The sequence below is a fragment of the Heliconius melpomene genome, chromosome 18 (genome assembly GCF_056956725.1).
Source record: "Heliconius melpomene rosina isolate 202511_hmr_F chromosome 18, ASM5695672v1, whole genome shotgun sequence".
Classification (NCBI taxonomy): Eukaryota; Metazoa; Arthropoda; class Insecta; order Lepidoptera; family Nymphalidae; genus Heliconius; species Heliconius melpomene.
In genome coordinates this window covers 4,399,399-4,426,349 of record NC_140406.1, presented here as the reverse complement: position 1 = coordinate 4,426,349, position 26,951 = coordinate 4,399,399, and the positions used below count along the sequence as shown (strand labels likewise).

The window sequence follows — 26,951 nt, the reverse complement described above, 5'->3', positions numbered from 1 at the left end:
TGCCATATCTTGCCACTTATTTTTTAACAAACGGTAAAGAAATGTGTACGAAATACGAATTAAGAACATCAAGAATTTCGATGACGTTAGATATGTTTGACTTTGACAACTGATAACATTTATTATAAAACTCCTAAGTACATGTATAACCCAAATACTAACTATGTTCGCGTAACTTGTAAACATCTAACATCATTAAAGAAAAATAAACAGGATCTAACAGTTAATGACTTCATGTTGCCCTGTACTAAAAACCTGCTTTATTAAAAATATTTAAGTGTACCTTACAAGTGTAAGTAAGTAAATATGTCGCGCCAAGTAGACCTAAATATTTGCAATCTCCTAGTAGGTTTGGGCCTTGAAGGAGATGAAAACGATTTTTGTGATTTTACTATAGCAGATCAAAATTCAGTCGCAGAATCGCAAGGTATAACACCAACAACGCCCTCAAATTTCAAACCAGTTCTTGGTGAAAATGTAACATACGTTGTTGCTTGTGTTATATTAAACGATAAAAATGAACTACTTATGATGCAAGAAGCGAAAGAAACTTGTGCTGGTAAATGGTATCTTCCTGCTGGTCGTATGGAAAAAGGAGAAACTATTGTTGAGGCTGCAACTAGAGAAGTACATGAGGAAACTGGATTGCATTGCAAGCCTGATACACTTCTAGTGGTGGAAACAGCTGGTGGCACATGGTTTCGCTTTGTTTTAACTGGAAATGTATTTGGAGGTGAATTAAAAACACCTGCTAAAGCTGATAAAGAATCTTTGCAAGCAAAATGGATTGGTAATTTACAAGAAATATCATTGAGATCAAATGATATTCTTCATCTAATTGACAAAGCAAAACTGTATAAGCAAAGTATACCAGGCAAGACATGGCATAAAAATATTTTACCAGCACCAATCCCCCATGTAAAAGATTTATTGAGATTAATAGTATTGATCAAAAAGAGAAGTACAAATAGATTACATGTCTTATTAAGTGAAAAGACAATGTTACATTTTCCAACTTGTGAAATCAACCCTGCAAAAAGTGTGCATTCAACTTTAAGAAGATTTATGGTTGAAATGTTTGGTGCTGATGTAGCTCAACACCGACCTTTGGGTCTACTTAATGTAGAAGCTGACCCTTCTGCAGATGGTTGTTGTTTGTCACTTCTAGTTCTTTTTAGACCACCCTTAGAAGAAGTGCCTTTAATTGGGAAGTGTGCTTGGCATGAATTATCACAAGAAGTTGCAAAAGATCTTATTCCTGTTGTTACATCTAAAAATGCTACCATTGAACTACATGTTGTTCGTTAAAAATACATATACAAAAATATATTAAGATCTTTATAATAACTCATTATATACTCATTAATTTAAGCTCTCTTTTTATGGATTAAGATATAACCGTCCAATTATAAATAATTTAGCCAACACTTTACTTTAGTGTAGAAATTTGAATAAGTTCAAAGTTATATTATTTGTTTATACTAACATTAAAAGTACATTCCATTCTTAATATATTCAAAAAACAAGGGTGAAGGTAATTAGATGTAGCCTATATTCAAAGTGCTGGTTACAATTATAGGTTTTAGAAATTATAAATATGTATTTGTTAATACAATATCTGCCAATAATAATATATTATAATTTTTACTGGGCTTTCCAGTAATCTTAATCTTATTTTTAATAAATTAGGTGCTATAAAATTAAAATAACACATGTACCTTTCATAACTTATTACTAATTATTATTTATAATGATAGATTTATTTTGTATTTAGACACATTTGTTAAATGTAATTTTTACATTAATAAATATGAAAATGTATTTTAATTATTTTTTATTTCTATTTTCAAGACATGAATTTAAGTTATTATGATTTCTATTAGTTTATTATTTTAAGTATAGTTTATTTTTATCTTCCACATAAGAGTCAGTAATAATATTTAAATAGTAGGAGTGCTCATGTCAAGAATCTCAGTGAGCTTAGGCACTCTGAACAGCACTTAAACCTCTAGATTGTATAGTCATTATTTATTATGTTCCAAATGAGTCTTTCATTACTCACTTTAAAGAAATTCTTAATAATAAGTGCTAATCCTTTCTTTAATAGTATAATTTGTAAATAATAATAATAATAACACTTTATTGCACTTTTACAATTGGAATATACATTTGACTTACACAGTACATATAAGATCAATGTGTAAATAATACAGCTTTAACCATATAAACATGTTTTACTACAATAACATTGCTTGTATAAATTTGATGTTATATTTAGCCTATATCTATGTTGATATTCTTTTTTATTCTTCTCTCCCGCAGCTATTGATTTCTGGGACACCTGTATATAACGGCTGCCCCAGACATCAACGATAAGCCGAAGCCATTCATTTACACGCAGCGACATAAACTGAGCTATCTGTGTTGCTAACTACTACGCCCAATCTTAATTTCTAATGCCCATTTCATAATCTCTAAATCGGCCTTCCGGAGCACCTTCACCATTGACTTTGTTTTTTTTATTTAAGGGGATACTATGTGAAAGATATCAATTATTAGTAAACTATTAATAAAAAATATAAAGCATTCTTGTTTTCAGTATATATCTGCATAATATAAATTATTTACCTAAATTTTTAAAGTATAATATAGATTTCTATAACATTTTATTTTGTTTATAAAATTATGTCAAAGAAAAAACAAAACGCATACAGCGTTTGACTACTGTCAAGTCAAACCAATAAAAACACTTTTTGTTTATAGTCGTCATAAGAAACGTATTGTTTATATTATTTATAACAATAATACTGGGCTATATTGATATTATTTGATTCTATTTCTACTATTCTGTCCATATCTGAAATGGCATCCAAGAAACATGTATTTACGAAAATAGAGAAGAAAGTATTCTTAGAAATTTTAAAATCTCATTCTACTATAATTGAAAGCAAAAACACCGACAGCTCAACTTTACGCGAAAAAAATGTGGCATGGAATAAAATAACTAAGGAGTACAATGCAAGTCATCATGTAACAGGCCAGGTAAATAGTCCAGTCGTGTTTATATTAGTAATTTTATTTTACCTTGTTGTGTACTTAGATGGATAAACTAGTCTATTATTTAATATTAGGTCTCAAGTAAACAACTGAGGCGACTGTGGACAAATATGAAACAGCGGCAACGAGAAGCTATAATGAAAGAGCGACAACATGGCAAAGCCATTGTTGGAGCGTCCTTAACCAGTAGTGCTGTGATTGAGTCGGATGTTACACATATTGCTCCCGGTCTTATGATTGAGGTTCCTGGAGCAAATGATTCAGATATAGTGTTCCTAGGTATCTATTCCATTAATGTTTGTTACTGGTCTCATTTGTATCTGTAAACCAGATCAGACCAAAATCTATTGTCAACCTTTAACTATCTATTGTTATGAATAACAAAAAAAATAATTTAACTAGAAAAGAAGCTCAATTTTAGATCAATAAACAACATTAGGAAAACACTTCTATATGCAGGTAAAAAGTAGTTTATTAGTTTGAAAAATGTACCAATTATATTTTTCAGAATCTGAAGATGGCTCATTGGACACAGACTATGACCAGCCTGAGTTATTCCTGGATGTTACTCAGCAACCATGCACCCGTACTACTATGGCAAAATCACAACCTGAACTAACAACTATTCCCCCTTCAACTAAAACTCCTTCTCCTCTGATTGTAACATTTTCACCACCTCGCACCATAACAAGTCCACCATCACGCACAATTACAATTCGTCATCCTACTAATAACACAAGTCCTGTAACTCCATGTACGACAAGTCCTCCAACTCCTCATAATACAAGTCCTTCACCTACACGTAACACAACTCCACTTCCCATTAGGACAACAGCTATTTCCGCATTGTCAACATCTACATGTTCCACCACCTCATTCCAACACCGGAAAACCGGTATCCTACAGAAAGAATACAGGGACAGGTTTAAGCGGGCAGGTGAAATTCATGCTATGAAGAAAGAGTTGTTAAGATTTAACATAAGAGAAGCTAAAGCAAAAGCTGAATTAGCAGAACTATTATTACAACAAGAACACTCAAGAAGTGGTATTTAATTAATTTAATTTACACTTTTTTCTTTCCTTTTTTGTTTAACTCTCTCCATCTCGTTTTTTATATCTACATATTGCAAAGTAGGCAGAGGAAACCTACCATTAAGACACAAACACTCATTACATGTACAATCAGATTATTTTGTATGGTGCGTGACTGCTTTTTTCATATACCTTGTGGTTGTATGTAGTTTTGATGCCCAGTGAAAACATTACATAAGAGCTTTGCACTAGTGCCTTAATTCAAAAAAATTTTTATAAAATTCATTATTGTCAGAAAAATAAATAAGCGTCACGCTTTATCGTGCACAAAGTAGGGTAGGCGGATGGAACCTAGTGTTAAACCACTCCGTTTCCCACTTTACGCCGAATTATGGAGGCAACGCGGGCTCTGTTGAGTGGCGGAACTCAGTACATCGCTTTGCCTCAACACCAGAACAATGAAATGGGAATATAAATTTAAATAAATATTTCATTTCCTCGAGTGGAGTTCGAACCCACAACCAACCGCGTTTACATTCCCACTTGTGCCCCTGCGACACTTCTGTCAGAAAAAGTTAATTTCATTTCCAATTTACTAATTTCGTATTTTACCATAACCAATGTTTCTTTTTCAGATACTAATGAATGATCTTTTAAACAAAGAGAGATGAGCCATTGAGAGAATCTTTTATAAGTCAATAAAGTTTTCGTTTATATTTAGTTGTAGTAATTTAATAATACATTATTTATAATTGATTTATTAATTTTATTTTATATTCATTGGTCTTTCAAAAAACATAAAATAACATCCATTACTCTAGATGGATTCAGTAGAGCTGTTATCTTTTAGAGGGTGTCGTAAAAAAACTTTCCATTTACACTTCTTGCTAGTAATAATTGTCATGAACTATTTTTTTCTTCATGCTGTATCGCACACACATGAGGGACGCCAGAGGGAACTGTGTTAACACACTCCGTTAACTTGGTTAGTTTATGAATTTCCGCCGAATTCTGGAGGCTCCGTCTGTTGAGTGGCGGAATTCAACGCCGCTCTTTGCCTCTAAAATTGACCTTTGACCTTTAAATTTACAAATAACAAGTAAGAATTAAGAAAAAGTAACCGGTTTTACCGATAACTAGTTGCATACTTCTTTCTGTAAGACTAAAGAAAATCGCCATACAAGAAAACTTAGTACCTATACGTCCCTTATAACCCTATAGAGTTTATCGCATCTTTAGAATTATAGTGACCTGACCAAAAAAAACATGTTTTCAGAAAGAGAGAAATAATATAAATAAATAAATTAATAATTAATTTAAAAAACATTTACTATTGTATCATCTAAAATGTTTTGTAAACCTAATCTTTGAACAAAAACGTAATCGTATAAATCTTTATTTGACGTTTCCCAAAACTTGAAATTTTTAAATAGGTCACTATAATTCTAAGGGTGTGATATGTTCCTTGATGAAATTACTATTATAGCGATAAGACCACCGTATACTTGATAAAACGATCGGTCCACATCCAGTGATATAATTATGTTGTTTTTGTATGGTGTGGGTATTTTCTTTTTGTTTTACTTTTTAGGGGGTACAAAACTATATTTTAATTTTTATTATTTCAACTTTTTTTTAATTGAGGCATCGTGGCGCAGGGCACAAAGTGTGACTGTAAACGCGGCTGGTTGTGGGTTCGATTCTCACTCGAAGAAATAAAATATTTATTTAAATTTATAATTTCCATTTCTTTCCTGTGATGTCAAGGCAAAGCGCGGAGTCAAGTTCCGCCACTCAACACGCAATTTTACGCCTTCAGAATTCGGCGGAAGGTGAGGAGTGGAGTGTCTAAACACCAAGTTGCCACTGTCTTTCCTGCTGTGTGCAGGATACAGGTGACGTTGATTTATTTAAAAATTGCATATAAAAAAAAGAATAAATGTTATGACGATTTATTTAAGCAATACAAAACATGCAGTGACTAGAAAAACATGAAACCTATTTGTTTAAAGTCGGAATCTTTTATTGTATACACTATAAAATTATTTTACATCGCTTTATTACGATTGAATTTTCCACCGTTATAATAATCATTATTACTGGTCAACGAAAGAGTAATTTTACCAAATAAAACAATATTTCTAACACAAATGTCCTAAATAATGCATCAGATTATTATAAATAGTGAGAGCGACGTTGATAATAAAATAACTACTAATACTGCCTAAAACCTAGAAATGCATTTTGTGTGAAAGACAATTTCCTGGTAACACATCTTAATTTAATTTATATACAGTTTGTACAAAACAATATCATGAGTATAATTTTAATTTAAATTTTTTTGCATATCAATCAAAATTTCATACTACAAATGTATAAAACACTATTATATATATGCACATGAATTTTGGCCTAATAAGTAAAGAATTGAAATTCGAAAAGTGATAAACAATTATTATTAGTTTTGATTTTCGACACATACATAAAGATTCAAATAAAAAAATATATTTAAACAAGAGCAACAATAAATTGGCTCAAAAATTATAAGTAGTATTAACTTCTACTTAACCTTATTGAATATTGTTTAATCACAAATATTTGTAATCTAAGCAATTTGAATCAGAAAGCCTCTTTAAATATGAAGTATGTAGATGCCTAAAAATAAATACTAGATACACTATTTATTAAATTCATGTCTTTAAGGCGAATTGCCTGTGTCATGTTTAATGTAGACCAGGGATGCTACAGAGCTCCGTTGCTGTAACTATCGGATAACCTAAATAAAAAATCTCTAAGTAATCGTAACTTAATTAAAAATAAGTTTTGCATAATTTCGGATATGGGCAGATCCTATATAAGATATGTTATGGGAAAAATTTAAATTGAATTAATTAATTTATAATAATAATGTGTCATAAACAACAGTCAACAACAGATTATTTAAAGATAAAGGCAACTCAGATATAAAAATAATATCACACAATGATATTGATAAATTAGTGATAATTAATTGCCCTTGAATGGCCTCAAGTTTTTTTGTCATAATATTTCTCGAAAATCAAATATCCACAACCGAAATTGTCCAAAGCTAATGAATGATCCAAAATAATTGTACTTCCATAGCCAAGAATGAAACCAACGTAGTAATCTTCTTATATGTATCCCGTAACATCCCTGATATAGAGTAGTAACAAATTTTTAGCCTAACTGTATTCCTTGAATCCAAGTATTAAGGTCGTTAGCGGGACTATCGAGAACATTCTCTGTAGAGACATCAGGAGCAATAAGACGACGGGCGGCCGCCTGACCAGAAAGAAAGGCACCATGTGCAGTTGAATAGAAGCTACTATGCGTATGCTCCCCAGCGAAGAGCAACACAGGCTGAAATAAATAATACATTACTTTTTAAGATTTTTTTCCGAATTTTTGCTATATCTGTAGGTAGCTCGGTAGGCAGAGGAAAACTACGGTCAACACCGAGCTTTGCGTCGATACCATTTCGCCCAAATGGGAATCGAACCCACAACCGTTCACAGTCGTATGCTTGTGCCCTTGCGCCGCAGTTATTTATTTATTTAATATCAATATAATAGATATTGTATAAGCATTACAGATTAAAATAAGTTTAAGTGTATTAATTAATACTGTATTTTCATACAGTACGTATTTATAGATTTAATAATATAAAAATTATCATTTTACAGTCAAACATCAGTCAGTCGGCATCTTACTGAAATAATATTGTTTAATCAAAACTGGGGCAATTAATCATATTTAGTTCCTACTCTATAAAGAAAAAGTGTGGTGTTAAGTCCTATCACTCATCATGCAGTGTTTCGAGTTTGAGCATAGAGCGGACTACTCTGCCTACTCTGCTACATTCAGGGAAAGGCAAAGATAAAACTAAAGAAAAGTCACTTCCATAATAATTAATCGATACGTAAACAAACTACTAATAATAAATAACATAAATGAATCAGTGACATTTTATAAAATAGGTAAAGAGTTTAAGGTGCCATTTACCTTTTTATCATGAACATTTCTAAATAATGGTTGTGCTAAGCTCTCAATATCGTTTTGGCTACCTCCAACCCCAATAGCGGTGTATGAACCCCTTGTATATGGTTGTTTTTTCCAATTAGTACTGAAACGTGAAAAATAATCATTTAAAAATAAATGTATGTTTTTGTAAAAGTGTGAAAATTCACACAGTCAAACATATATCAGATGCATAAAAAAGGAACCTAGTGAGAAGTAGTTAGTACTTACTTTTCGTACTCACTTTTCGCCCAATTTTTGAGAGATTGTTTGTTGAATGACAGGCATCAACAACAAGCTTTGTTATATTACCAGAATGAAGGAAGAAAACGAAAATAATTCATTTCCTCAAGTGGAAATCGAACCCACAATAGCCTCAAGCAACAGCGAAATGGAGAGACCATTACTATATATATTGATAAAATAGTATCCTTATATGAAATTCAGTAAAGAGAATAATATTATTTTTAAACGTTTGATGTATTATGCAACAGCAATAATGAATTTAAAAATTTACAATATCACCAATCTTTTAATAAAACTTATCTTTTTAATATCAATATTAATTCAATCTTAAGATAATATAATTGATAATCATGTTTTAAATTATAACCCAAGGCTTTTTGCAAATTATAATTATTATTTGAAATGTAACATGTTAAATATGCAAGGCAGTTGTGAAAAAGCAGCATAATATCCCACTGTACATGTAACAATTGTGATTTCACTCTCACTCAGTGGAAAAAATATTTATTATATTTAATTATTTTCACTACTTTGCCCTCGTGAGGAGATGAAACTCAGTTCCACAAAACACACAATTTTTGATAAATCGGGTAGAAAGTGGAGACTGTCTTAACACTGTTCTTTCTATCTGCCTATTCTGCTTTATGCAGAAAACAGCCTGAAGAATAAGTAAATACTAACCACACACATGTTTGAGGTTCTGGTACAAATGGATCATTCAAAAATTTTCGTAAAATTTTTGTACATGTAGCACCAACCTCTTCCATAGATAGTGTTTCCATATACTCTGCTTCTTTTCCAGATACCCATCCCAATAATAAAGTTTCTGTTACTTTAACAAATGAATAGATCTTTTTGTACCATGAAACGGCAACCTCTTCTGTACTTTGTGCATTTTCCCACAATAACATTATTTCAGTAATGTCTGGATTAAGAAATGGTCTTTCATATTCAAGAAATATTTTATCAACAGCACCAAATAACAATCTTTCCAGAGATTCTTGTTTATATTGAGGTAATGAAGGCTCAAACATTGATGTTGCTTTTTCTTTTAAAACTCCCAATGGTATAGTGCATATCACATGATCAGCATAAAAACTTTCTTCATTTTCACAAGTAATTTCTATGCAGTGAGATAATTTTTTGTTATGTTTTTCAGAATGTATGTTATTAGAATCATTAGAGTCACCTGCTTTCTCTGAAGTAGATGCTTTTGAAATATCCTCTATCACAGTCTGATCTGAATCTTCAGATTCTTCTCCAATTTCATCAATTTGCCTTGAATTGTTGTGTTCAGAATCCCAAATAATTTTTACCACTGGATGATTTGATAATATTTTATTCGCTGGTATATTTTTAGTCATAGGCCCCAAAATAGAACTATAACCAGAGGGTATCACAATATTTCCTCCCTGTAATTCTGTATAACTACCTAATTCCAGAAGATCAATTTCATCCATTGTAGTACACCCAGATATACATGTTTCACGTTTCAATAAGCAGTCAAATATTAATCTTCTTAGCTTCTTCTCTTCTGACGATGGTAAGCGTTCTAAATAAATAGTAGCTTCTAGGTTTATGTGTTCCCCAACACTATGTATATCAGGAGGAGGTAGGTATTGACACAAAAAATACTCTTCACATCGCCGTAAGAAGCAAACGTATGCTTCATGTATTTCGTGTAACACTCCGAAAGGCACTTGCTTACCATTTTCAGTTGCAGCAATAACTTTATGAGGTTTAGGTGTACTTATTATATTTACAAGTCCATTCGCTGTTGCTAATTCGTATATTGGATTACTCAAAACACCATGTATATAATTTGCTCCTAGTTCAACATTATGATTTTTCAGTGGTATTGACAGTATTCTACCACCGATTCGTTTTCTAGCTTCTATTATTATAAAATCTTCCATGCCATTTTGAATAAAGTAATTGGCGGCAGCTAGTCCTGCTATGCCACCTCCAATTATAACCACTTTGTTTCTATTTATATTACATTTTTTACGAGAATTTGAATTATCGTCACCCATAATATTAAAAGGGAAATATTGTTACAATTTTTGTCACTGAGCTTTTGATTTTGACGCTCAGTCAGCTGTTAGTTTGGCATATTGACATAATTCTATTGCTGATCTGTGACATAAGTCTATCTTTGAATTGTCGTACCGTGCGGTATCTAATATATTACATTTATATTAATATTTTAAAAAGATCTTTAAATAGTATTAAAAAGTTTATATTTAATAAATTAGTATTTAAAACCAACAAATGCTTTTATGTATGAATCTAATATCATATCTACCATATTTTTTGTAGTAATTCCAAAATGTCGAAAATTACGTTAAAAAATATGGAGGAATTTAATCAAATAAATATTTATATCAGAACAATAAAAAGAATTATAAACTTATATTCTACTTTAGACAATAAAAAAAATATCAAAAAAAGGGCTCCGAAAAAAGTTATGCGTTACTAAACATGAAAAAAAATACCGTATGCGTCGAAATCAAATAGAAAACCACTGTTCGACGATCAACAAGTATATTCAAATTAAAAATTATTAGTGAGGCTACAGAAGGTTTAATATTTTATGAATAAAGTAAATGAAATATAATTTTAATAGATAAAAATGATAATGACACAACCCTAAAAAACAGATCCTGACACCTTACTCGCCCCCCGCCTCGTTTTCCTGCTTTTAGCAAACGACATCTATTTCATTCTTTCATTCGCAGTTTCCTATTGCTATTACTTTCTAATGACCTTTGAATATGCTGAATAATAATATCATAAAATCTTTGTTTACTTCTTCACTTGTAACTCACGCGAGTGTTTTTGTTATTGTGGACAAATATATTATCAGCAGTTAAGTTAATGCGTTTTGATCTACTGACGAGCTTGTATAATATTGAAAAAAACACATAGAATATTTTTAACTTAAACATTTCAGTAACAGTGAAATATATAGTTCGATCTAAATTTAATATTGAAGTCATTGTGAATTTTCAATTACCAGTGAATTTATTTAGTGTCGTCTTATGCATGTAATACAAATAGCATTATGTAATGAAAAATGAAGTATTTTTACTTAACTCGCAAAACAAGAAACATTTTTAAAAACATTTAGTGATCCGTTGTGTAAACTTGTGAAATAAATAAACATTACAAGCTTCGACACGTGGGACTCTTTGAATTAAAATCGATAAAGACGTAAGCGTGCGCCAGTCTATCAACGAGACGATTCTACGTCAAGGTCACTTCAACTAACACGTGCAATGTCGGATTCTATTTACACTCATGATTTTCTTTTAGATTCTAGTTTAGAAATCAAACAAGAGTTATCGTATGAATTAGGTGCAATGTCAGCATCTGTACCAATCCCACACAGACGAACCGAACTTGGAGACTTTAACACAGACATAGATTTATGTTTACAAGATAGTCAAGTTGGATCTTTTCACAGTGTTCCTTCTTTGCCTTATAGCAAGTTATCATTCGAAGCTGATACTTCCAAAATGGAACCCTTTAAAATGGAAGATGATGACATATTTCAAGTAGACAAAGCAGACCTTATATTAGGGCCAACATTAGCAGAATTAAATGCAAATCCTGATACTTCTTTGGATGATTTAAATTTTGATGATCTACTTTTGCCAGAAGAAAGTGGTTACTGTATACAGATAGGTGGGGCTATGAGTGGTTCAAAACGTATATCAAACACATTACAAGCCACAAATATGATGTCTACGGATAGTCCGTGTAGTCCATACAGCCGTGCTCAACTTGCCTTTTCACCATCAAGTCAACATAGCTCAGCGTCTTCAAGTTTTGTGCCACCTATTAGTCAATTACCAGAATTACTTCTTAGGATGGATGGATACAGTGGAGAAATTGCTTTAGGCCAGTCTGTACCTGCATCCTCAGTTTTACCACCATATCCTGCTAGTGTGAAAACACAACACTCTCAATTATCGTCATCGGCCCCTACACATTTGACTATGGAACAGGTATAGTTTTAAAAAATATATATTTTTTTTTTTAGCTTTACACTGTATCTTGCATAGAGTGAGTAGATAGAGAGAAATGATTGTTAAGACAAATCTCCAGTACTTCTTGTTTCCACAGTGAGGAAATGAAAATAATTCATTCTCCTAAGTAAGAATCCATCCTACTAGCACCACATTCACAGCAAGTCTCTGTGCCATGCCCAGTGACCTCCAAATATTCATATATCAATAAATATACATGTTACAAAATAGTTATTTACAAATATTTACTTATAATAATGTGTATAATAATTTAATATACTACCACTATTATATTACAGTGATTGTGACAAACTTATAAAAAAATTGTTTTGATCTGTTTTTTAATTTTGATTTTCTGCCATACATAGTTGAGCACCAATCACTTTACCAATGTAAGGTATGTTTAGAGTACAAAGAAGAAACAAAGTAGGCCTATTAAATAGATATACAATTCAAATTCAATGATATCAAAACCACATGCGTAGATAAGCTTAAGATGAAAGTTTGTTTTCTCAAAAGATATGGCAGCGACGGGAGCCCCGAAAGCACTTGTTATCAACAAGTTCCTTAGCTGAAGCTGGTTCTGTATCCTCATTATCGGGAGGTATACTTAGCCCAGGGACAGGAGATTATTCACAAGATGAAGACGACAGAGATATTGAATCAGATGAGGACAGTGACAGATATGAAGATTTGTCATCAGATGGTAAAAAATATTATTACAATGCCAATAAAAATGTTTGACATACTCATCTTACCCATCTCTCATACATTGCCCAAATTTCGACACGCCATGTCTGGGCTTGTTACGGGAGGGGGAAATGAAAATTTTTGATTCCCTTTGTGGTACCGCACCACCAATCGCACCCACAACTGTCGTATTAATAACGAGACACTGTGCCATAACAGTTTTATAATTTTAATAATCAAAATTGAAATATTACTGTATAATACTGGAAATTATTATATAACGTTATTTATTTAAATTTATATCTTTTCAATCAATATTTCCTCAATCTGATGTCGAGGCAAAAGGCGGCGTTGAGTTCCGCCACTCAACACGCAAGGCCTCCAGAATTCGGCGGAATGTGAGGAGTGGAGTGTCTAAACACCAAGTTCCCTCTGCCTGCCCTGTTTGTGCGGCATACAGCGTGAAGCTGAACATTAGTTTATTTATCACAGATTCCAATGATGAATGTCCTGAAAGAAAAGAGGCACGACGTAATGCAAAAAAAGAGAAGTACTTTTGGCAGTACAATGTACAAGCCAAGGGCCCTAAAGGACAGAGGTTGATTCTAAAAAAGAAATTAGAAGACCCACACATCCTGAACTTAGTTACAGATCCTGTATTTAGTCCCAATTGCAATGTAAAAGGCATAAAACACAGGTATTTTTTATTTTATTATATATTATAAACATAAATTATTGACTTGATATATAATGTTATTAATTATGTGTGTGTATGTGTCACGATATCATAAAATAAAAAGATATTTTATAAGTGTTATTTTTATCATTATTATTGTTTATAAGTTGCAGCATTTTATGAAATATCATTGATCCAGTCTACCCATATTATCTGACCAATTGATTAACTCAAGGGAATGTATTATTTTCATTTCCCTGCTCTGGTATCAAAACAGAGTGTGGCGTTTAGTTCCGCCAATGTTTTGAAAACTGAGTGATAAATGGGAAATGGATTATATTAACACTGGGTTGCCTCTGCCTACCCTGCTATATGTGGGATATAAAATTAAAAAAAAAATACTGCAAATTTTGTTAAATAATTAAATTAATAATGATTATTATTTATTTTCATTCTAGTGGAAAAGCAAGAAAAGGTGACGGTAACGATCTTACACCAAATCCAAGAAAATTATATTTAATAGGCTTAGAATTAGATAAATTGGGAAAAATTATTAACGACATGATTCCCGTGAGTGAATTGCCATTCAATGCCAGGCCAAAGACGAGAAAAGAAAAAAACAAATTAGCATCAAGAGCTTGCAGATTGAAGAAGAAAGCTCAACATGAAGCTAATAAATTAAAACTTTATGGCCTACAACAAGAACATAGTTAGTTTTTTTTTGTGTTTTTTGTACAGCTTCACGCTTTTTCCCACATAGACAGAGGGAAGCTAGTGTTAAGAACTGTATGTTGCTCACCGCCTAATTTTTGAGACATTGTGGGATGGGTATCATCGCCGCGCTTTATTATCTTAACAGATTGAGGCAATGAAAATGACTTATTATACCCCGAGCGGGACTCGAAGTTGCAACTGTCGCGCTTACAGTCATACACTGCCGCTGCACCACGACGGCCTCAGTTACTATGACAAAATAAATTTTGAATTCATATATATTTTTAAACATTTCAGGACGACTTATAAGTGGAATTAATCAAATGAAACAAATAGTTAGTAACAGAGTTTCTAATAGGGAAAATAATGTCGACTGGTCATCCCACATGAATAATATTGTTTCTACTGCAACAGGTATTACGAAAAAAGTTTTTTTTTATTACAAAAAAAAAAAAATCATCTTAACCCCATAACAGGGTAGGCGGAAGGAATCTAGTGTTAAGACACTAAATTTTTGAGACATATTGTGTCGAGTGGTGGAAGTTAATGCCGCGGTTTGTCTACCAAAGCGGGGGAATACAAATAATATAAATAATCATTACCCAGAGTGGAGATCAAACCCGCTACCGTCGCGTTTACAGTCACATGCTATTTAACTGCGCCGTTGTTATTAAATATATCATTAAATATTAAATATTAATACTTCATTACAGAAATCAAGATAGCGGGAAAAACATCAGAATTTGTTAACAAAATTTTGGACAATGTCAAATCAGGCCAAACCAATGGTGGTCTTAATGACATAAACCTACATTAAAGGTAATGTACAGATTTACGAATATTATATAACGAAAGGCTGTTTTATGTACCTCCCAAAGTTATTTAGAGAAGAACTTTTATCTCTTATCTTTCATATTATAGAATTTTAATTGTCAAAGACAATTTTATTTTTGTATGAATTGAAAATAGTTGTAGTTATTATAAATGTCACATGGCAACTAAAATGAATATTGAAAAAATTCTCATCAAATATACCTATATGTATATATATATAGTTATAGTTTGTGTTGTTTTATAAATCAGAAATGTTACAGATGTGTACATAAGAAGAATACTGATAAACTAATATCTGCTTTGGTTACGGATACTACATTTTTGATTTTTTTTTAACAATCTACATAATTGCACCTGCACAATGCTGACAAGTCTCATTTAGACTCCGCCCATATTCGAAATTATCCGAAACTTTTGTATCGGATTCGGTTACAGATTGTTTTCAATTCCGGATAATCAACAGTTTCGATTGTGGTTACGGGTGTCTGTAATGTTCCTGGTTTATAATAATAATTATTATGGTGTGTTATTCTCCTATAATATTGGTAAAATATTAGCCAAACATTGTAGTCATATTATAGCTAGATATAGTGTTAGTTTGGAGCAGGTCAAATTTCTATCTATCTTAAGGTTAAAATGTATAGATTTTAAATATTGTTTTAAAATATAAGTATAGCTTCATTAAGCTTAAAAGTTACAAAATATTATTTCTATAACTCGTTGATTTATTGTTAATAAGTTAATTTTATCAACCGACCGACCCCGACCGATTTGGTTTTATAAATCAATATAATGTTATATTTTTATTATAAGTTGTATTGTTTATATAATAAGAATGATGGACCATAGAAATTTATTATATTTACATATATTTATTAAATAACATAACAAATGATATACTATTCACATATTATGTAAATCCGATTCATGTGTTGTGCTCGTAGCCATCTTGAAGTTTTCGGAATTTTTGTGTATTGTACAATCGAGAAAAAATAATCAAAGGTAAGAAAAAAATCTTAACATCAATATATGCGCAGCCATCTACAGCTAACTTTAGTGCAGCCACGAATTATCGCCCGTACAGCGTAATGTCTAGCTCGACAAATAGTTAATATTTTTTTTAACATAACCATTAGTGAAATTTGCGCATACATACAGTAGCACATATACAGTCGTGTATATAATATTCGATATGGATGCCATATTATGATATACAACCTGGCACAGTAAGTGACACTTAGCGTCGCGCTCTACTGTACTTTAGTGTTGCGATCGGGCTCGCTCGGCGTTGTGAGCGAGCACATCCCTATGTAGGTATTTTAAACAATGCATTCTGCTCAAGTGTCCGGGCGTACCTTCGAAAATTTACAAAGTTCTTGTCGGTCTATATATGCCTTTGTTCCATATGTTACAAATTTGCCTTATATATTGGCATTATTTAATGAACATAATAGATTAATAATTTGAACCATGCATAAGTATAATAATCAGTCATCTCATTTTATTTACATTTTTAAAAACATATCGTTAGTTAAATAGAAAAGTGGTTAAATATAAAAAAAACAAAATTTTATAGTGGGTGCTTGTAAAGTTTTTAACTTTGTGTTTTGTTTTATTTTTCTATCTAGACTGTTTTTTTTTTAAATTATCATATTTTGTTGGACGTATTGCAAATAAAACATAAAAATATGGTCACTAAAACTCCGAAACGACACATTATACTATATTTCTTTAATCCATATACAATAATGTTGAGTAAACTTATTTGGGCTAATAATATTAATTTTAAAAAACTTTTCTAATTAAATGATGGTATTGATATGTATATTTGCTGGACCAGACGTAATATGTACAAAAGTAATTGTGAAAAAGTAATTTGTTTGTATGTCCGTGAATTTTAAATATTTTTATACATATCAAATTTTGTATAAAGAGAAATTGTCCTATTATTATTTTATTAAATTTATATGTATGTATTTATATAAAAATAATCATTGTTCGAAATTCATGTTATCTTTTACGAATGCGGAACATACAAAAATATTTACTTACATTTGTCAACAGAGGTGTGGTGTCCAATTTCATTAGGCATTTACATTTATTTATTATAAAATACTAAAAGAAATAAAAAGATAAAGACGAAGACGAGGCAAAGCGCGGTGTTGAGTTCTACCACTCAACACGTGGTGCCTCGAGAAAGATGGGAACATCCTAGGTTAGGCTCCCAGGTTTCCTTTGTCCCCAAAAAAAGAAAACAAAAAAAATAGAAATTATTATTTTTGTCATGTTTAGAAATTCTATAATATTTGTAATAAAATTAGATTTAGACATATTTAAATTGAAATACGTATAAAGAAAATTTATACATATTTTATTTTATATAAAAAATGGATTTTATATGATAATGGAGCTACCAGAAGTATTTTTGGTAGCTCCATCAAATCAATATGCAAAGTGACTTGATGAAGTATCAAGACTATTTCTCTGGTGACAAAGCTATTGGCAATAGAGCGCAAAGCCGCTGAAGGTTCTCTAGTGATTTGAGTTTCTATTTGTATCCCGCATATAACAAAGTAGGCACAGGTGTTATACATAATATATAAACCTAGTATCATAATACTAACTGGTATTATGAGTCCAGGGATACAGCGTGAAGATAAAAAATATATTTTATACTTGATTCATTAATCACAATACTTGACTTGACTTTTAAAATCATTTAAAAATGTCATTTGCACAATTTTTAAAAATTATGTCTTTCATTTTTATATTAACCTCGTAGTGGCGTAGCAAGCTTAACTCACGCCCGGGTAATACTTTTACAGCGCCCCCCAGACCAGGCTACTATTTTTAATTATGACATAATTCACATTTATGAAAAAAAATGCTCTACACCTCTGTATGATTGAATAACATATTATGAATCTATATGAAAAATTAAAATATTGTGTTAAAAACCAATCATATAATAATTAATAAATGTTATACTTAGTAGATGTATTATTAATAATAAAGGTGTACAATTAAATTGACATTATTGTTTGTAATAAAATGAAACTTTTAAAAGTTAGATGATGCTGATCTTAATAATAAATATCTTAATTATAATTTAGAATTAATCTAGTATCTAAGTGATGTATAATTTGTCATATTAATGTTAGAAATGTAGCTGAAAGAAAATTTATTATTTTTTTACAATCAGCCTTAACCAAGAAAGAAATCCAGTACAAAAATAAGCAATATTTTGTACTAATATATCCATATAAAAATATTTATATTATCTATATAATGAAATCTAACCTAAAAGTCAACCTTTTTTGACTGCTTACATTTATGTATTTGATTTATACCAAAAATATTTTAACTTTGTATTTTTTAAAATTTGATTGTACATCATGCAATTGCATCGAAAACATGCAAGTTGACTACAAAATATTTTTTTTTTATATTTTCTTGAAAGCCAAAAGCCTTCAAAAAATAGTTCTGACATTGTTTATGTCAGAATTATTTTTTTTATTGTATGTTATACCAATATTCAAGTGTTATTTCACACTAATAAATAGCATTTTCTCTTGCTAAATGGCTAATTCTTAGCAATAATCTTTTGGTAGTGGAAATTATAAAAATCTTATGCAAATGCTTAAAACATAAAGAAGTTACGGGCATGTAAGAATGTTGATGCGTTGTAATAATATTATATGGTTTAGTGATCAACACACTTGGATAGTGAAGGATGTGTGGGTTCAAAACTTGCTATTTAAAACTGTTTATACACTTTCTAAAATATTGAAAAATAATTTGCTAATAATATGAAGAAATAATAATAATAATACTGCAGGCTTAAAAATGATCATAAGATCATGCCACAAAATATGTATACATATATTCTTTGCTATAACTATTCTGCGATTCAATAGGCTGTGCTAATCTGTATATATTCCTGTAAGATTTGTTTTGTTATTACTTTTATTGTAATATATTTTAATAATAATAATTATGTTGATATGTCATTTTATGTTATTTTTAAATATAAGAATTGTTTATGAATTCAAGAAATAAAATATAATACACAATATATACTTTTTATTAAATGTACAAATTAGATGTTAACAATGTACTTCCTTTGATATTGCTGTCTTGAATTATTTGGAGTTTTTCCAATAGTTTCTTTATTGGATTGCTCTGAAAGTCTTCAATATGCTCAATATAATAAACCAAAGCAATAGCTGACATATTTGTATGCTCTCTTAAACATAAAGCTGAAATAAATATGTTCATTATGAATAATAATAATTATGAACCCGTGATTTTTATTTCCACAAAGGTAAACATAGTAGTAACATATTTTTTAACACAAATAAAATAAAATTCTTATAGGTTTGACCATTCATTTAAGTATATTCTCATGGTAATACATTGGGTTCAGTAATTTCTAGCTATTTGAAATCATTTATTTATAATATACCTTTGTGGAACATTGTCACTAAACTTGTTGGTTGTAGGTGTGCACATACAGAGGAATGAACTATTTTAATTCTGCTGCTCTCATAAACAAATCTGTTAAGTGTGAAAGCAGATATTAATGTCCACTAGGGATTACCATTGCATTTGGTGCTTTGTTCTCTCTGGCTACCCCTCCTGAGAGATACAGCATGAAGTTAAGAGAGAAACATAGACTGTTCCAATACATCTATCCTGCTATTTATGGGATACAGCATGAATCTTGTATTTATATGTAATCAAAGATGCTTAGGTTGGTGTCACAAATAATCTTATAAGCTTAAAGATATATTGACATATTTGAGAAATTAAAAATTAAGTACATACCTCCTGCAGAAATTCCAGATAAAATGTTTGGTTGCTCTAATTTATCATAATTACAACCTAATTTCTTAAATTTACTTTGTGCAGTAGTAGAAATTTGTCTTATAACCACTGTATGTGTTGAAGGATTTTCTGTCTGATATTCTGGTAGAGGCTTTGTTTGTATAGTTATAACATCTCCACATTTACATAATATTGGTTTCAAAAGTTCTACGATTTCACTACTTTGCAGTAAATTATAGTCCTTTATGGTAAAAACAAAATCATCACATTTTATTTTATACAAATTTGCAGCTGCTTCTGGAATGGAATTGACCAGTTTTAAATGATGTACTGGTTGTCCTTTTATATAATCTGAAAGTAATTTTCCTTCTAATATATATAGTATTTCAATACTATCTGGTATTTGTAAAGGTACTTTCCACTGCAAACTGAAAAGGTAAATTGTATTAACATTTAACAATTCTGATAATGATTCATTACAACCGAGTCATGTCTGATAGATACTGTAGTAGTCTAGTAGATGCCATAGGACTACTGTGGGTTCGAATTCGATTCAGGAATTCATGATGAACATTATCCGGGACTCAAAAAGGGTGTTCTGGCACCCAGCGCAGAATAAACGGACTTTTGTAATGGAGTAACGTACTTATAATCTTAAAATTGCAAGACATGGTGTGATCATGAAACAAAATATAATTTTCATTATTATAACAAACCTGTCTCTCTGATTGTCAGTAATTATTTCATCCCAGTCTTCCCAAACACTCCTACTAACTGGTTCAACAATTTCTCCAAATGTTCCCATTGCTATAGAACGTAAAAGATTTGAAATGTAGCGTTCGTAGATATTAATCAAAATTTCTAAAATATTATACGGCTTTATTTATTTGTTTATTACTAATGTGATAATGTCATAATTTTGAAATTGAATTGACAGATATTCAATGACTTGATATTTTTGAGAATTCTACATGAAATAATTAAAAAATTATGTCAATAGTGTTATTTTTTTCTAATATGTGTTTTTTTATAAAATGTGTTTTTTTATGTTCTAGCTTACAATTATTTGCAATTTATGCTTATGTAGCTTTGTCGTTTACGAATATACGATATAGTTTTTTAATTTATCGTTCATTGAAACAAAATTTATCGATGTTATAGTACTATTTCTTTATCGATTATTAAAGAAAAACAGAACTTGGATTAGAATTTAAATATTAGGAATTTTATTCGGGTTACCAAAGAAGATAATTATAATTTTGATTAATGAACCTATTATTTCACTTAATTTCTTGATATTTTCTTCTTATAGTTATTATTACGTTTAACCATTACTACAATGGCATAGAATCGATAGTATGTATAATCCATATTATTCAGTCAATGTTACTTCACTGTTCTATTGATGTTGTATTTATTTTTATTAAGAAATTGTTGTTGTTAAATTATTCTTATAATATGTAGTTATTGAGAATTATTTTACCTTTTATTTATTAGTTGAAATAAATAATAAAAAAATCAAATGTATATTAGGTAAAAATTCAGGGACTTCTAGCAACACTTAAATTTCAAAAATAACAATATGGCAGATATGGCAAAAGTATAGCTTCCAGTCATTTTTGCAAAATTAAAATTACCATAAGTAACGCAGTATTCTCTAAAATATTATGGTAATAGAATTTTACATCGTGTTTCTTGAACTCATAATTGCAAATAGATCTTACTAACAATGTTAAAGGTACGTCATTAAATTCCACTAAAAAGTAACACAATTTTTAATTTTGAAGGTAACTTATTTACATTAAATTTTTCAGGATAAAGGACAAGTTACATTTGAGGACAAATGGCCATCGATGCGTCCTATAGTTTTAAAATTGCTTAAACAAGAAACAGTAACACAAACGGAATGGCAAGATCTTTTTGTAGCTGTACACTCAGTCTGCTTATGGGATGATAGAGGACCACATAAATTAAGAGATGCACTTCAACAAGATATAATGATGTATATAAAACAGGCTCAAGCTCGTGTACTGGCGCAACGTGAAGATCAAGCACTTTTAAAGGCTTATATAGCTGAATGGGGAAAGTTTTTTACACAGTGTAATTATCTACCCACACCATTTCGCCAATTAGAAAATTCCATTAATAATATAAGCAAAGGTACAAGTTCTAACGCATCAAATTCCCAAAAAAAGAATAATAATAATAATATAGAAGATAGTTTAGTTCGAAAGTTGATGTTGGACTCGTGGAACCAAAGTATTTTCGTGGATATTAAGCAGAGATTGCAAGATTCGGCCATGAAATTAGTACAAGCTGAAAGGAATGGAGAATCGTTTGACTCACAACTTGTTATAGGTGTAAGAGAGTCATATGGTAAGTGTCTTTACATGGTATTATTCATTACTTAAAACAAATAAGAACCTGTGTATTAATATATTTATGCAATGTACTTAATGGAAATCTAATGAAAATAATAATAAAAATATTACTTCTTTTTGTTATTTAAACTATTTGATGTGGTATTGGTATTTAAAAATTGTATTCAAATTTTTTGTTTCCCCTTTTTTGTGGAGGTTGTTGTAGCATTGTTATTCTCAGATAAAAATATATTTCTTAAGAATATTGCATAATGCAACATGCCCATAGATATATGGACACTATTACTGCAACCAGAGTAGTAACAATCTAAGATGTTGTACCCAACAACATAATACTGCATGTGTCCTGCATGTTTATTATGCTGTTTTATAGCCTTAATTTTCTAGAAGAAGTATAAACGCTTTGAGAATTGGAAATGTTGTAAAGAGCTCTGACTTAGGAATCCAATGCAGGCCACTATAGGCTCACAATATAACATATAGCAAGTTAGTTCATACACTGACTTGCATTTGGCTGATTTAAGCTGGCTGTGCATACTACTTTTATTTAGTGTCATCATGTTTTATTCTCCTGTCAGTAGAAAGTTGACTGAAAACACTTTTGAGCTTATTGGGGTTACACATCAGAATTAATGTGGCCAGTGATCGGTCCTGACTTAAACTGTCTAAATAAGTTAGCGATGGCAAACAGGAATGCTACAGTTACAGTTGATTGACACTAAAAAGAGTTTGGGAAGATATACCAGTAGAAACCAGATTTGTTGAATGGAAAGACAGCAAATGAGTGTTCAGGTTACCTTAGATTATGGTATGGATAGTGATTGTCACCATTCTCGATCCTATGTAACACCCGAGGTGCTAAATGTCCAATGCCGGCCTTAAAAATGGGAATGATGCACTTTTTAAAGGTACCCATGTCACATTAAACTGGAAAAACTATAGGTAGGCCATTCTACAGTTGTGTATCACATCTAAGGAAGTTCCTACAAAAGATTGTTTGATAGAAATCATGCATTCCAGGTTTCAAAAGAGTGTAAGAAAGAACTGCCAAGAAAGATTTGATATGACATGAGTACCTTCAAAAAGCGCGTCTATCTCCACCTTAAAGGCCGGCAATGCACCTTTAGCTCTTCTGGTGTTACGGAGTCGTGGGCGGCGGTGATCACTTACTATCAGGTAACCCAAACGCTCGTTTGCCTTGTCTTTTCCATAAAAAAAAAGAAAGCCATACTCAATAGTCAAATGACTGAACAAGCTATTTCTATTTGTTGTTAAGAAAAATATTCTTTTAGCTTCACGATGTATCCCGCACACAGCAGAAGGAACCTAGGAAACCAGTATCCATCATTCCCATTAAGACACTTCCGCTCTCCACTTTCCGCCAATTTCGGGAGGCATTGCTTGTTAAGTGGTGGAACTCCACGCCGAACTTTGCTCAGTTACCAGAACGAGGAATGCAATATTATATCACATTTATTGAATGAGAATCGAAACCGCAACCTGTCGCATTTACAGTCACATGCTTGTGCCCATGTACCACAATATTCTTTTTAACATGGTTTTTTAAATGATTTCCATTATGTAAATTAACTTATTTTTTTTATAAATACTAAACAATTCAATTAACAGTAGAACATCATGATTGCAATAATGTTACTTTTACATTATTCTTAATGGTACACCAAAAATACCAAGTGGGGTTCTTATTTTGTTTTGAGTAGTAGGTATAGATCTGTGATAACATCAACTATAAAATGTAAATTATTCATTTAATAACAAAATATATTATTAAACTATATTTTTATTTTCAGTTAATCTATGCTCAAATTCTATTGATAAATTACAAATCTACAGAGAGAACTTTGAAGCAGCTTATATGCAAGCAACAGAAGAGTTTTATAAATTAAAAGCGAGTGAGCACTTGTTGTCTAATGGAGTACAGTCTTATATGAGATATTCAGATCAAAGACTCAAAGAAGAAGAGGCTAGGGCCCATAGATACTTAGAACCGGGCAGTGGGAGTGTCGCGTCACTCACTCAGTGTTGTGAAAAAGTCCTCATTGGAGAACATTTACCTACATTGATCGCTGAAAGTGCGCCTTTAATCAAGGCTGGTGAGACTGAGAAGCTTCAAATGATGTTTCGCCTCTTAGATAGAGTTCCCGAAGGTGTGACTCCTATATTAAGAGACTTAGAAGCTCATATTGTATCCGCTGGCTTAGCGGATATGGTCGCGTCAGCCGATATCATTACAACTGATTCTGAAAAGTATGTGGAGAGATTGTTAGATCTGTTTAAAAGATTTAGTACATTAGTTAAAGACGCTTTCATGGACGATCCTAGATTCCTTACTGCTAGGGACAAGGCTTATAAGTGTGTTGTGAATGATACTACGGTGTTCAAATTAGAACTACCATCCTCAGCCTTAATAAGAGGAAGTAAGGGCACAGCTCCCGAAAGCAAATGCCCGGAGCTTCTTGCTAATTACTGTGATATGTTGTTACGTAAGACACCTCTTAGTAAAAGATTAACTAGTGATCAAATAGAATCCAGATTAAAAGATGTTTTATTAGTGCTAAAATACATTGAAAACAAGGATGTCTTTATGAGGTACCACAAAGCACATTTAACGAGACGCCTGATATTAGACTCTAGTGCTGATTCTGAAAAAGAAGAAGATATGGTTGAGTGGCTTAGAGAAGTTGGCATGCCAGCGGATTATGTTAATAAATTGGCCCGCATGTTCCAAGATATTAAAGTCAGTGAAGATCTTAACACACAATTCAGGGGTGAAACTACAAGGCATGATGCTATTAATATCAAAATTCTTAATGCAGGCGCTTGGGCCAGAGGGTCAGAGCGAGTTACTGTAAGTCTTCCTTTAGAATTAGAAGATTATATACCAGAAGTAGAAGAATTTTATAAAAAGAAACACTCTGGAAGAAAGTTACAATGGTATCATCATATGAGCAATGGTACTATAACATTTGCCAATTCAGTTGGTAGATTTGATTTAGATGTAACCACTTTTCAAATGGCAGTCCTTTTTGCTTGGAATCAAAGACCAATGGAGAGAGTCACTTACGAAAACTTAAGACTAGCTACGGAATTACCTGATCCAGAACTAAGAAGGACTTTATGGTCACTGGTGGCATTTCCTAAATTAAAACGTCAACTGCTGTGTTATGAACCTCTCGTTCAAAATCCTAAAGATTTTTCAGAAAATACAATATTTTGGGTTAATCAGGAATTTGCCCTTATTAAAAATGGGAAGCCACAAAGAAGAGGGAAAATTAATTTAATTGGAAGACTTCAACTCAGTACAGAACGGTCACAATTAGAAGATAATCATTCCATTGTGCAACTAAGGATTCTTAGAACACAAGAAGCCATCATAAAAATACTAAAGATGAGAAAGCGCATCACAAACACTGCTTTACAGGTTGGAATGACTATCATATATATTTAATATGTAAAATTATTATCTAAACATGAATAATGTATACTTTTTATAGATGAAAAATTATACAGTTTACAAGAAGCGCGGGTTAGTTCCGTTACGTAAAATTTTATACATTTTTAAAGACAAATAAGTTGCCAAATATTAATAAGTATATAATAATTGCATTTATATTAATATTTTTTAATTTAGCTATCTAGTCTGTTATTAACTTTTTTTTTTAACATTTAAACTGTTTCTTCACACCCCTTTAACAATATAAATAGGTTAGTGAGCGGTTTTCAAGAGGTTCGAGATTTTTACAAATTTTCTGTACCATTGTTATTTTCGGGATGATATAAATTTTATTTCAGCTTCACGTGGTATACATGGGTAGGCAGAGGGAGCCTAACTCCTCTCCCCACTTTCCGCCGAATTCTGGAAGTGTTGGGTGCTGAGTGGCGGAACTCAATGCCGCGCAAAAGCTCTTTGAAAATATTATATATTTCATTTCCTTGAGAGGGGGATCGAACCCATCACCTGTCTCGGTCACAGTCACATGGTTGTGCTCCTGCGCCACGACTAGCCTCAAGCACACAAGCTTTCATTCAGTACAAATACCTTCAATTCTTCATATTTCAAAATACAATATACAAACAAATTTGATTTTGATTGCAAAGAAAATATTACGTCACACGAGGACGGAGGAAAGGTCAAAAATCATGAATTTAGTGTGACATTTTAATTTGTAATTATGTTTCTTTTCAGAGTGAACTTGTCGAGATATTAAAGAATATGTTCCTACCTTCCAAGAAGATGATCAAAGAGCAACTAGAATGGCTGATTGAACACAAATATATGCGTCGTGACGACGAGGATATCAACACCTTTATATATATGGCCTAACAAGCTGATAAGTAACTCTGATGTAAATGAACAAATGAAATAAATTATTTACTCCTAATATCTATATATTTTTTTAATAA

General features: G+C 31.3%; 6 protein-coding genes across 6 annotated transcripts; 4 read left to right on the top strand and 2 right to left on the bottom strand.

Annotated features, from left to right (window-relative positions):
- The first annotated feature begins 84 nt into the window (after positions 1-84).
- On the top strand, positions 85-1,827 carry LOC146529285 (8-oxo-dGDP phosphatase NUDT18). Its single transcript, XM_085201547.1, has one exon. It carries the CDS (start codon positions 307-309, stop codon positions 1,306-1,308), a length of 1,002 nt encoding a protein of 333 aa, XP_085057673.1. The 5' UTR covers positions 85-306; the 3' UTR covers positions 1,309-1,827.
- Positions 1,828-2,133: 306 nt separating this feature from the next.
- On the top strand, positions 2,134-4,845 carry LOC146529284 (uncharacterized). The gene is made up of 4 exons (XM_085201548.1): positions 2,134-3,042; positions 3,132-3,336; positions 3,566-4,102; positions 4,725-4,845. Exons 1-4 carry the CDS (start codon positions 2,863-2,865, stop codon positions 4,736-4,738), a joined length of 936 nt encoding a protein of 311 aa, XP_085057674.1. The 5' UTR covers positions 2,134-2,862; the 3' UTR covers positions 4,739-4,845.
- Positions 4,846-6,025: 1,180 nt separating this feature from the next.
- Positions 6,026-10,487, bottom strand: LOC146529283 (spermine oxidase). Its single transcript, XM_085201544.1, has 3 exons — positions 9,055-10,487; positions 8,113-8,233; positions 6,026-7,470 (listed from the first exon to the last, which is right to left on the bottom strand). The coding sequence occupies exons 1-3, from the start codon at positions 10,404-10,406 to the stop codon at positions 7,288-7,290; spliced, it is 1,656 nt and encodes a 551-aa protein (XP_085057670.1). The 5' UTR covers positions 10,407-10,487; the 3' UTR covers positions 6,026-7,287.
- Positions 10,488-11,089: 602 nt separating this feature from the next.
- Positions 11,090-17,449, top strand: REPTOR (repressed by TOR). The gene is made up of 6 exons (XM_085201537.1): positions 11,090-12,383; positions 12,924-13,110; positions 13,587-13,791; positions 14,229-14,479; positions 14,782-14,898; positions 15,198-17,449. The coding sequence occupies exons 1-6, from the start codon at positions 11,652-11,654 to the stop codon at positions 15,299-15,301; spliced, it is 1,596 nt and encodes a 531-aa protein (XP_085057663.1). The 5' UTR covers positions 11,090-11,651; the 3' UTR covers positions 15,302-17,449.
- Positions 17,450-19,386: 1,937 nt separating this feature from the next.
- Positions 19,387-21,089, bottom strand: PSMG1 (Proteasome assembly chaperone 1). Its single transcript, XM_085201538.1, has 3 exons — positions 20,862-21,089; positions 20,146-20,573; positions 19,387-19,577 (listed from the first exon to the last, which is right to left on the bottom strand). The coding sequence occupies exons 1-3, from the start codon at positions 20,948-20,950 to the stop codon at positions 19,405-19,407; spliced, it is 690 nt and encodes a 229-aa protein (XP_085057664.1). The 5' UTR covers positions 20,951-21,089; the 3' UTR covers positions 19,387-19,404.
- Positions 21,090-21,717: 628 nt separating this feature from the next.
- Cul5 (cullin 5) lies at positions 21,718-26,935 on the top strand. Its single transcript, XM_085201534.1, has 4 exons — positions 21,718-21,883; positions 21,960-22,521; positions 24,338-25,968; positions 26,734-26,935. Exons 1-4 carry the CDS (start codon positions 21,875-21,877, stop codon positions 26,869-26,871), a joined length of 2,340 nt encoding a protein of 779 aa, XP_085057660.1. The 5' UTR covers positions 21,718-21,874; the 3' UTR covers positions 26,872-26,935.
- The last annotated feature ends 16 nt before the right edge of the window (positions 26,936-26,951 follow it).